Here is a 12050-nt window from a genome sequence, read left to right on the forward strand (position 1 = left end):
GTCCCGTAGTAAAAACGGGACTGTTCTCGTCCGATCTAAATCTTGAAGTGACGTCGATGCTGTCAAACCGGTAGCTATGCGTCAACAGGGTTGCCAACTTTTCAAAATCACAAAAGTTTTGTTTAGCATATATATATATTACATGTATATATGTTTATATGTTTTCCTCTCTGCGCCTAAAGCGATCGATCACCAGTGGTTTCCATTTAATAGTAACTCATTGAATCATAGATGTAGATCGGAGATAAATCAACTAGACTTTATTCAGCGTGAGAAATCGCATGTATTGCGTGTGAAGACAGTCAAATGGGTGTGTAGTTGGCAACCCTGCGTCAGTGTATACAATTTAATAATGATTTAGGGACGACATAGCTAATCAGACTGGCTAGCTAAGGTTAGGCGAAATACACATAATGAAATTAGAAATGTTTATCTTTCATTTATAATCTATAGCTATCTATAATAAAGATATACGCAATAATTATGTTATATTATGATACATATTAGCATTAAGCTGGTGTTTAGTTAATCCAGCTTTGGATCTTGGCAAGCGTTGCTAGACGCGTTCAGTGACATCGTGTAGTTGCCACGTCCGTGCAGTAGGGGGCAGTGAGGAGCTCCACATCGTAGTCGGAATCACTAACCTGTCAGACGCCGGTGGCGCATCGCTGAGGTAACAAAGAAGTCTGGGGTGAGTATTTAAGCCTAATTTTTCCAGCCGCTGGTCGTGTATATTTATTTTAAAACGATCATTTGCTTTTTTTTGCTGTATGCCAAGAAAACCAGCTCGCGATGACGACTCCTTTTTGGTGTTTTTTTGCTCAGTAATGTTCGTTTACTTGCCCGCCTTTATAAGGGGTCGAGTGAGCTAACAGCTAACTAGCCTGTGCTGGTAGCTAGCCAGCGGGAAGTCCCGGTTAGCCAACGAGCTAGCGGCTGCCCTGCAGTCCAACCACCGGGTAACTGCATTATCCTACCAGCTTAGCCGCCATGCTAATTGGCTACCGTTGGCGTTTCTTGCTTCAAATCACGGTGCGTGTTTTATACGGTGAAGCCACAACAGTGTGCGCGTCGCGCTTCTTGTAAGTGGAGGTGTTAATCAGGTAGCGGCAGCTAACGCGAGGCGCCCAGCCGGCCACGTCCGTGTGTCTCCATCATGAACCTCCATTCATTGTTGGCGTGCGAGCGTTCAGCCCGGTCCACCCTCACCAGTGTCCGCACACGGTCGCCATTTCACTGATGCATACAGTGGCCGGGGTTGTTGTATGGGCTACATACTCTAGCTACGGCTCATTTGCTGTCTTTTGTGTGTGTGTGTGTGTATATATATATATATATATATATATATATATATATATATATTGTGTGTGTGTGTGTGTGTGTGTGTGTGTGCTTTTTAAAAATCTTGCTAGCGTACAAGCTGGTTAAATTGTTTAGCTCGCTGGCTAATCTCGGCCACACTCGAAGGCCTCAAATTTTAGCTAGTTAGCAATAGCTAAAGCAAAGCTAGGCTGTTTGTTAGCTAGCCAACCGCTTCGGATGGTGCCGTGTTTTGTTAACGGTAGCTAGCTGACGTTTAAAAATATATATATAATTTGAGTTTACAACTCCTATCCATCTTATTTACCAATGGTCTATTGGTATTTAGCTAACTAGTTGGCTAACTTGACTAAATTCTTATATAGCTCACTAGCTAGCTTGCTAGTATGTTGGCCAACGTGAGTGATCACGTAGGTTAGTTACTATACAGCTGACGAGTGAGCGTGACATTGATTTTCGGATATGAACTACTGTTGCTGTTCATACGGGTTTATTTTTTGTCCCAAACCACCATACGGTTGCTTGCCAGCGTGTGAGTGATTATGTTCACCGTCAGTGACCGAAAGCATGCCTATTCGTCTAATAAATCTTTACCCTATTGCAGAACCAAATGATGGGGTTAGCCTGATACCCTCAATCCTACAAACAAGATGTCAAGTAAGGACACATTTCAACTGTGATTTGACCACTATGTTTATATCCCATACGAGGCCCCCATCTGTATCAAACATAGTGGGTTTACATGTAAATGTGGCATTTGACTGAAATTAGTATCTAAAATATTAACATCCCTGTATATGAATCTTGCACTCTTTCCTGTTGATCCCAATGTCAGTTGTGACATATCATAAATGGGGCGCACACACTAGAACCGAGTCATTTGGGGAATAATGTGTTTACATTTGTGATGGCCATTATAGGAAAGTCACTTTGAACTGAAGCACATGTGACGAATAAGTAGGCTTTAGTGCTGCCACTTGGACAAAGCCAAGCGGGTCATTCTGCAACTCTGCTCATTGCAACCAATTAAATTCTCCCCTTCTTTCTCATGCAGAACGGCCTTCCTATGCTCCTCCCCCTGCCCCAGCCCCCACAACAGTAAGTATTCCACAACATGTTGGTCATTCATAAATTCCCCTTCCCCTCCTTCGCCCAAACCTTAAGACACCCAGAAGCTTGTGGAGAGGGTTGCAGGAGGGTGGCGGACGCGTTCCACGGGGTGGTTGGAACTTAATTTGAGAATATTCCAATTTTCAGCCTTCATTGGATGTCTAAGCAAGATCTGAAGAACTTGGCGTGTCTTTTCTAGCAGTCCTGTGCTGTGGTCTATGCTCTAAGCTTTGAGGCTTTCAGCCTTTTACCATCTCATCGAGTTTGCCCAGGGCCGACACCCCCCCATACCCCCCACCCCTTTCCCTGTGCACCCACAGTGTCCTTTGGCTTCACTACAAATGGATGTAGGACAGTCCAAGTTTGTGCTGCTATCAGAGGTTGCTGCTTTTTGCATGTTTTATGCAAATCATAAAAAAGAAGCAAGATTGTCCTTTTCATTTTTTTTCCCTTTATTTGTTTGCCCCTTCCTCCCTTGTTTGTGTCATTTCTCATTCGTGTTTTGTCTCATTTGTCTCCATCAGCAAATGCCCACCACCCCTGGGTTTGTGGGGTACAACCCATACAGCCATCTGGCCTACAACAACTACAGGCTGGGAGGGAACTCCGGCGGGAGCAGCAGGGTAATGGTAGGACCGATGGCCATCAGGGCCGTAGCCCCAGCAGAGGAGAGAGAATCCCACACCAGATCACGCTAAAGCCAAACCTGCCATGCTAGCTGCTCGGACACCAATTCACAATATAATAAAACGTTCACTGTTTTATTCAGTAGATTGCTTTCGTAGGTTGGAGAAGGATCTTTTGGGTAGAGGAAGGGTTCGTGTCACTGGTAGCACTAGTTGCTTCCATTATCCTTTCACACTTCTGTAAATCCGTCACTCCCCCTCCCCCCACAGTTCAAAGGCTATTGGCTCTGTACTCTGAGTGATTTGGTTACCATAAGAACTCCCCCTATCAATCATCCTGTCACCTCATACTGCACGAGTGCTGATGCCCATGGGCGCGCATGGCTCTTCATTCCAGTGTCGGGCAGCAGGGCGGAGCTTGAGGCTCGGCTTAGATGTTAAGCATTCTCCGCTGTTGGCTGGTGTCCTGTTCTGCATGTTCACTTTGGCCACGTAGAATACCACAAACCAAAGACAGCCTATTTGTCTTTGAAATGTATTAAAACTATGCATGGATGTGCGTGTTGGAAAAGAAAACGCTCCCTCTCTCCTGGGTTTGGTCTGTTAGATATATCCTTTCATCCAATCAGATCATGCTGTCCTCATTTTCAGTTGTGTGATTTCCTTGTGCCTCTCCCTACCCATAATCCTCCATTGCTGTGCCCCTCCCCCCTTCCCCCCTTGTGCTGCATATCCGTCTGGTTGCCCACTAACCAACAGCTTGGGCACCTCTGCTCCTCTCTCTCCCAGAACTCTTCAGGGATCACTGTTCCCAAGCCCCCGAAACCGCCTGACAAGCCTCTGATGCCCTACATGCGGTATAGCCGGAAGGTAAGCAGGAAGGTAAGACACCCACGGTGTCTGCTTTTGCTGCTTGTTCTGAGAGACTCGGTCTCGCAGCCGGATCAGGTTGAGAGCCGTCGGGAACTCACCCCACTCCCCACCGGTAGGTGGTACGGTCTTCCAGCACCCATTAAACAGCCTTCCTGGATGGCCACAGACTGAAAGTGCACCACTTAAGCTGGTGCTTAATCAAAATATAAATTGATTTAGTCTTCCCGTGCCCTTTCTATAATGATGGTGGATTTAATACATTAAATGGAAATATAGGTAGTAGGCTGGTCAAAAAGAACTAATGTTAATATGGTCTGAATTATTATAGTCACTATTTAAAGTGATGGGCACTCCTCCATTTTGAAATGATCTTTGCGTTACAGTGTGTGTGCAGGGAAATGCCTCCCATAGTAAGGGAAAACACACACCAGTCCCTTCAGTAAGCTGATCATGCAGTATTTGGTAAGCGGGCTTGTGTTTGCTGCGGTCCTGCCCAGCGTCCTGGCTGTGGTCAGCATGTCTCTCCTCTCTGGCCGAGGACCTGTCCTCTCCAGCTCGGGTACTTCTTCCCCACACTGGCAGGCTTCTCCAGTGTCTGACTCGGTTTCCTGTCTTAGGTTTGGGACCAAGTCAAAGCCTCCAACCCGGATCTGAAGCTATGGGAGATTGGGAAGATCATCGGTGGCATGTGGAGGGACCTCACTGACGAGGAGAAACAGGATTACCTAAATGAGTACGAAGCTGAGAAGGTCAGTGAGGGGAGAGGGGAAGCCTCCTGGAAAGATGATGGTGTTCATTAACTTCTGCTCCCTGACCCCTCTGCTGTTTGTCCTTCTCCCCAGATTGAATATAATGATTCTCTGAAGGCCTACCACAACTCTCCAGCCTATCTGGCCTACGTAAACGCTAAGAACCGTGCGGAGGCTGCTCTGGAGGAGGAGAGCAGACAGAGGCAGTCTCGGCTGGACAAAGGCGAACCCTACATGAGCATCCAACCTGCTGAAGACCCTGACGGTGAGGTGTACACACCCACGGATGCTCTTAGCACCCTTAGAATACAGACACAGTCTTTTCTAGAGATTTTCACAGTTCACAAGTATATATTGGTTGTGTAGAAACTTGTTACCCAAGGTTGTTTTTTCTCTCTCTCTGTGTCTTCTGAGCGTAACCTTGGATTAATCATAGCTGGGTGGACCCTACATTTAGGAAAACCTTGCTGCAAAATGTTGGAGAGGATCCACTCCACCTTTCTGAAATGTGTCTGTGGGCTTATCTCTGTAGTCGATGGTCTGTTTTTAGACTGGCTGTGTGTACTGATGGGCTGCTCTGTGTGTAGACTATGACGACGGCTTCTCCATGAAGCACACAGCAGCCGCTCGTTTCCAGAGGAACCACCGACTGATCAGTGATATCCTGAGCGAGGTGGTGGTTCCAGACGTGCGCTCCGTGGTGACCACTGCACGTATGCAGGTCCTCAAACGGCAGGTCCAGTCCCTCATGGTGCATCAGGTACACCCACCCCTCCCCCCACGGGGCTGACATGTATGCGTTAATCAGCCGTGTTGCCAATTAGTGCATTGAATTATTTCAAAAGGTGCTTTATTTAAAATACTAAACATGTGGCCCATAAATAGGAGCTCAGAAATGATGCGGTCTATCAGTGCGTTGTGTGCACACAGTTCTTTCTGCATGATGCCTATGAGGCCTTTTGATTGGTTGTATCATGCCTGTGTTGTTTTCCAGAGGAAACTGGAGGCAGAGCTGCTTCAGATCGAGGACAGACATCAGGAGAAGAAGAGGAGGTTCCTGGAGTCCACAGAGTCCTTCAATAATGAACTGAAGCGGGTAGGAGGAGCTGTGGTTCGACACTGCTCATGGCGGAGAGCAGCGTTTGCTTGGGGGGTTTGGGTACAAACTGTTTAATAGCAGCACATGTGGTCACTGTGTAAACGTAAGTCATTCTGCTTTGGCTTGTTCCATGACTCGAATGACAAACGAGTACATGTATGACCTTATTGCTGAAGTTACATACCTTTGTGTGTGTGTTGTAGCTCTGCGGTCTGAAGGTGGAGGTGGACATGGAGAAGTTGACGGCTGAGATGGCCGCGGCTGAGGAGTCTGCACGGCGGCGGGCGGAGGAGCGTGAGCGGGAGGCTGCGGAGCAGGCGGAGCGAGCGGCTCAGGAGGAGGAGCAGGGGTCCAGTGGCTCCGCCCATCCTGACAACAGCACCACCTCTGAACCAAAAGATCAGCAGGATAAACCCAGTCCTATGGAGACCGGTCAGTAGTCCCACCAGGGGGGTTTTGGGCAGGAAACACATATGTAAAGCATATGTAGTGTTTGAGCAAATCTCACTTTCCCTTCCACCATTTTCTCTCTCCCGTTCCCATACTGCAGACGAGGCTCCCACTGAAGCGTCTGAAGGGACGCAGGAGTCTGAGGAGAGGCCTTCAGTGGCGGCTGCAGACAAGCCAGCATCCATCGAGCCAGCAGAGGGCGCTACAGATGAGGGAACGAGCGACAGTACCGCCCCTTCGGAGAGCAGCACGGGACCCCCTGCTGAAGCTCCACCCTCTGACCCTGCGTCAGAGGAACGACCTCCAGCCCCGCCCCAGTAACACGGAGCCACGCCCTCTTTCCTTGCTCCGCCCCTCCCCATCTTGTCCCAACACAAAATGAGTCCAGGCAAGCCCTCCTCTTTCTTTATCACAGCCATCATTACTGTGCAGATGTGTAGTGGGCAGGTCTTTTATTAAATGAATCCTGCAGATGATTGCAGCGCTCACCACCCCCTGCTGTAGTGCGGCTCTTCAGGATGTGAAGAGAAAATTGTATTTGGCCCCTAATCTGGTGAACGGTCCTCACCCCGTCCACCAAGGCTGGGCTTCATGGAGGAGAGTGAAGGCTCTCTTGGGACTGATCCCTCTTCCTCCCTGCAGTACTGGCCGCAGTTTATTTTGCATTAATGTTTCTTGCCTCTTTCTTTAACATGACGTTAGCTACAAGTAGAATGTGAGGTGTTAGTGGGTTTCTGCCTAGTTCTTTCCTCTTTTTTTTTATTTTTTATTTTTATTTTTTTTTTTTATTTCATTTCCTAATGGTCCTTCGTCCATATCATCTGTTCAGTTATGTATCACAGCAGGTTAGCCGTGATGCGCGGTGAACCGTTGGTAGTCTGACGGAACATTACAGTAGGTTCTCATGACCTATGGTGATTTTGTATTGTTAAACTGTATTACCCAATAAAGTGATTTCTATGTCTGTTTTGAAATATCTGCAGCATCCATTTGTTGTTCCAAATAGGCTTATAGTTAGTAAATGGAGTTTCACTACTGACACTGACTGAGTCTGGTCAGCAGATCTGTTTAAATAATACATTGCATCATCTCCGAGTAAATATGTTTAGACAACTTGAGGTACAAGTATGATAACTCAGTATTATAACCCTTTAAAATGTTCCAGTTTGTCCAGTTAAAGCACCATCTGCTGTTAATAGTAAACCCATTTATATATTGTGCTGTAAGACCTGGTTAGGGTTAAAGCTACAAAGTGGATTTTTTACGCTAATTTATATACAAGTGATTGAAATTCAGGTAGTCGTTACCTCCTTCGCAGGAAATCATGCAGTGTAATCTAAGGGTTACCGCAAGAGGGCGGTAAGAACACCAGTTTAAACCTGATAGTTTCTTCCATCGCAGCAGGCACAGACCTTGGTAATTTGGTTTTAAAAAAGTAATTTAAAATAATAAACCCTAACCCTAAATCCTAACCCTAGCTCTGAGTTAGAAAAGAACCTCTGTTTTGGACGAAATACATAACCACGAACTTTTTCTGCGAAAACGTTACTCATGAACGTTTTCTGCGATGTCGTTGCAATGGTTATTTTCAAAGTACATGAACCACTCCAGGTATAAATAGAAAGGTTGGTACTACACTAAAGCGAAACCGCTCTGCCATTCTCACCGAAGACCCCGTTTTCCTCACGACGCACAGGCTCATGCGTGATTGCAAAGCGCGCGCGCCCAGTCAGTAGGCGGGTGCTATTTGCGCACAGATGCCACCTGGTTTGCGCCTAAACTGCGTAGAATTGGCGTACATAAATAGCTCGGCTCTTCGCTACATCGCTGTTCTGACGTACTGCTTTCGTGTCTCGTATAGGTTTGAAGTACGCCATTTCGCAAGCTGCTGAAATGTTACGTTTGGCTCCTCGGTTGTCGCGACAGCTCGAGCGTGGTCTGATGTAAATGGATGGTGAAAGGCGCGAGACGGATCACTACCAGTTTATTTGGCTTTGCATAGCTCACAATTCGGAAAAAATATTCCCACCATAGATTGTTATATCCTCGTCTTTTTAATGATTTAGTATGCCAACACAAGGTAAATAGGGTAGTAGCATTCACGTAATATGACTTTAGGGCACGCGGCGCATTAATGTACATCCATTTACAGCGTTTCCCAGGCCCTCTTACTCAGAACGACTTGCATATTTATCAGCATGAATGTGTAAGTGCGCGCGCGAGGCAGCCTTTGGTTGCGGCAGCTCCTCGCGCTACCTGTTATCTCAGGTGCGCTACAGAAATACTTTAATGAAATATTCATGTACACTCAGAAATGCTGATCTTTCTTTTAAAGCACAATTTCCCCACAGCTGCACTACTACATTCCGGTTAATTTTTATTTCATCTACTGGAAAAATCAAGTTTTGACAAAAGGAGACGTACTTTCAGAAATTGGGTTTGGGTCTCGGCGTCTGCAAAAAAAAAAAAAAAAAAAAAACTAAGCAAGCACGCGCACATACAAATGAAAGCTTGGAAGCACTGTTACCACACGTTACCAACACGGGTTGTTTTGGATGAATCCGTGTCTGCTAAATGTGTGGGGTCGTTAGCGTGACACCCAGATAAATGTTCTGCACCTTTGCGTTTATATCCTCAGTCACTTTTTCAGCTGTTGGCTTTAGTCTGACGTGATGTGTCCTATAAGGTCTTTGCTGAAAGGGGGGAAAAACTGTTGCGTGGTCGTGAGTATCTGCGCGCGCGGGTTTGTTTCAAGGTCTTCTGGTCGCGTGCATCCTTCTCAAGACTTCGTTTACATTTTCGTGATTTACATATTTATTTATCAAACAGAGCATTTCCATAGCAACAACACTGTGTTTGGTTGTTTTACGTTTTGTGCCGAACCGAATGATGCGTAGAGAGGCGTAGTTCAGAGGCCAGAGTTTTGAATGCAGCCAGTCGTAATCCAAGCGACGCTGACGAAGAATAAATCTGCTAAATTCAAAACCAGTCAGTGGGCAGATAGCAGGGCCGAAGTGGGACACATTTTCAGCCCGGGAGTTTCATGTCCAAATCCGGCCCAAAATTATTTTTCCCTCCCAATCGGCCCAAACTAGAGATTGACATGAGCCGGCCCATCGGGAATCCTCCCGATTATCCACTCCGGCTCTGGCAGATAGGAATAAGAATGCCACAGTTTAACGTGTGTCTTAATATTTGACTTAAGCGGCATTTTATACTGGCATTTTTATATTGTTTTGTGATGGATACAGTTCATTGTCAACCATATCTTTGGACAGCTGGAGGCAGTGTTTCCATTTTTGCTGAAATCTCGATTGTTTGACGACTGCTAAGCGAACAGCAGCTAAAAATAAATACATCAAATATTATTAAAACCATTATCCGTTGTTAATGTAAAAGATGCACCGAGGCACCTGACTGCTGGAGGTGTCTGTAGATTCTCCCTCTAACGTGGTGAACGTGGGGGTAGTAGTAATGCCCCTCTGCGGAGTGGGGTGGGTGGGGGTCTGTAGTTTCTCCCTCTACAGCTGAACGGGGTGTGGGTGAGGGTCTGTAATGCCCATTTGCCCCACTCGCCTCTCTCTGTGGGAGGCCTTTCACATCTCTCAAGGCTACAAGAACAAAATATAAACCAAATATGTGACTGCTTAAGTAAAATCTGCAGGTATGATAGATTATATATCAAATCCTTTAAGTTACAGCCCCAGGGTTGTCAGGCTTTTTGTGGTAACACAGGAAGGCTTCTCACTGGGGCTGCCCATCAAAGCTGTGTTTGCCCTAAAAGGTCACACCTCAACCTTGCTGAAGCACTTAAAGGTTCCTCCCATATATGCAGCATGTTGCCAAAGAATGAGATGTGGCAATAAAAGTTGCTAACCATGACAGGGCGAAATAAGTCAGCGGAGATGACAGGAGAACACACGCACATCAAAACTGATCTAAATGAAACAAAGACCCCCCATCTTTAAACAGTGCACCAGCACATCAGGCCTTTAGTGCTTTAACCTACGTTAGCTCAGTTTTGCATGTGCTTTCAGCACAGAGAACTAACGGCACTAAAAGGTTCTTAAACGCCTGCACAACTGGTCAAACACACACGCTGTGTATCTCCAGCTTTTTTTTAATCATGTACTCGACTACTTTTAACATCACTTAGCCTTTTGACCTGTTAACATGCACAGGTTCATCTACTTCACCAGTACACTCTGTATGGCACAATTCTAGCAGTGTGTAAAAGTTAAGAAGACGTTTTCCTCTGTGCTGAGAGAGAGCGTAGAGGTGTCACCTAGGTGGTGATGTGTTTTGTGCCCTGTAGTAGGTGTGGATTTGTATGTATTCTGCAGTGTTGTGTGCATGCATGTGTTTTCTAGAGCACTTGTCACTGTGTGTTGTAATGTGTTATACATGTGTGTGCTGTGGACTGCGTGTAGACAGTATGTTACTGAGTGTGTGTTACAGTGTATGTCACTGTTCGTGTACTGTAATGTGTGCAGTGTTGGTGTGTGTGTGTGCTTTGTAATGTACTGTAGACTGTAAGTTGCTGTACGTGTGTGTTACCGTTAGTGGTCCTCTTGCCTCCTACTTGTTTGTGCATCACAGGACGGGAACAAAACGATTGTACTCAGCAGCCAACGAAACGGCTCTGGACAAACATTTATGTAACAAGGCACAGAAAGATTTAGAATTCATACACTAATCCAGCTGTACTCTGCAACAGCTCCAAACTGAGATGATCACCTTTATTCAGTCGCCTCAGACAGACGGTTTTCTCCGTTGTGTGAACTTGTGATCACTACACGTATCTGTACGGAGAAAGGCTCGTGCACATCCTCCTGAACACCAAGAGCGCCGAGAAGGGAGCACACAGCGCCGAGCGGGGTCTGGGGATCAGAAACGAGAAACCCAGAGACTGGAGAATGGAAATGAAGTACAAAGCTGTGCACGCACAAAGAATCCAATGCAAAATGCCCACTGATGATGAAGGATAAACGCTTTTCCGTAACAGTGTTTTCACATAAGAAATCGTGACGACCCACGTGCGGTCGTGTGCCGTGTAAACAAAACCAAACAAACAAAAATAGCCACGCTAGTTATAATTCCAAACTGCAGAAAACGACTTTAAATGTACAATCTGCAAAAGCTACAGGTAGGAGGACGGAGCTTGACCGACGGTGGCCAAAGGTAAAGGAGAGGGAGGAGTTTGAGCGCATCGCGTCAGAGCGGAGTGCGCGCGCCTCCGTGCCTGCCCGTTCAATGTACCGGTGCGTAAGGAAGGAACTTAGGCGGAGAGAGGAACTCGACGTCGCGGCGGTGTGTTTAACCCTGTTAGGAGGAGTACATTATAACCAAACGGTCTCAAAAACTATCACAAAAACATACACTCCAAAAAATAACTTTTAATACTTCCGCGTTCAAAATGGCTGATCCGGCGCAATCAAACAGCGATGGAGAGGAGAGGAGCGCGCCGATGCGAGGCTTCGCGCGGCAGGGCGCACTGAGACAGAAGAACGTGCATGAAGTGAAAAACCACAAATTCATCGCTCGTTTCTTCAAGCAGCCGACCTTTTGTAGCCACTGCACGGACTTCATCTGGTAAGCAACACATTAGCGCGGAAACGCGCTTCTCCTCGATGAAAGGACCAAGCTGTCGTTTTGAAAGACAGGTGGACTACTTGCTGCTCACCCAGAATAAAGGCAACATCTATGGTCGGAGTAGCCGATCTGTCGCTTTACTCTGCTTGTTCTAATCTGGGCGAGTCACTGCGAACAGGAAACTTGCACTGTATAACTGAGAGCGATAACGGACCCGTAACGATTTACACT

At 46.4% G+C, this 12050-nt stretch overlaps 2 protein-coding genes across 7 annotated transcripts in view; both read left to right on the forward strand.

Annotated features, from left to right (window-relative positions):
• Positions 1–573: 573 nt before the first annotated feature.
• On the forward strand, positions 574–7201 carry smarce1 (SWI/SNF related BAF chromatin remodeling complex subunit E1). Of its 6 annotated transcripts, none has more exons than XM_076995952.1 (11): positions 575–691; positions 1925–1977; positions 2375–2418; positions 2955–3059; positions 3846–3938; positions 4547–4678; positions 4772–4943; positions 5266–5438; positions 5673–5774; positions 5981–6209; positions 6328–7201. In XM_076995952.1, exons 2-11 carry the CDS (start codon positions 1971–1973, stop codon positions 6546–6548), a joined length of 1278 nt encoding a protein of 425 aa, XP_076852067.1. In that variant the 5' UTR covers positions 575–691; positions 1925–1970; the 3' UTR covers positions 6549–7201. The 6 variants fall into 6 exon arrangements, with proteins under 6 accessions (XP_076852080.1, XP_076852067.1, XP_076852068.1 ...); XM_076995953.1 differs by having other exon boundaries at positions 577–691; positions 2955–3053; XM_076995956.1 differs by having other exon boundaries at positions 580–691; positions 3846–3926.
• A 4294-nt stretch (positions 7202–11495) lies between these two features.
• The window catches only part of prkcbb (protein kinase C, beta b), a 117245-nt gene continuing 116690 nt past the window's right edge, over positions 11496–12050 (forward strand). The window contains 1 exon segment of the mRNA XM_076995982.1: positions 11496–11819. Within this exon segment, the coding sequence (XP_076852097.1) occupies positions 11644–11819 (176 nt within the window). The 5' untranslated portion in view covers positions 11496–11643.

This window comes from Brachyhypopomus gauderio, chromosome 2, assembly GCF_052324685.1.
Source record: "Brachyhypopomus gauderio isolate BG-103 chromosome 2, BGAUD_0.2, whole genome shotgun sequence".
Taxonomy (NCBI): Eukaryota; Metazoa; Chordata; class Actinopteri; order Gymnotiformes; family Hypopomidae; genus Brachyhypopomus; species Brachyhypopomus gauderio.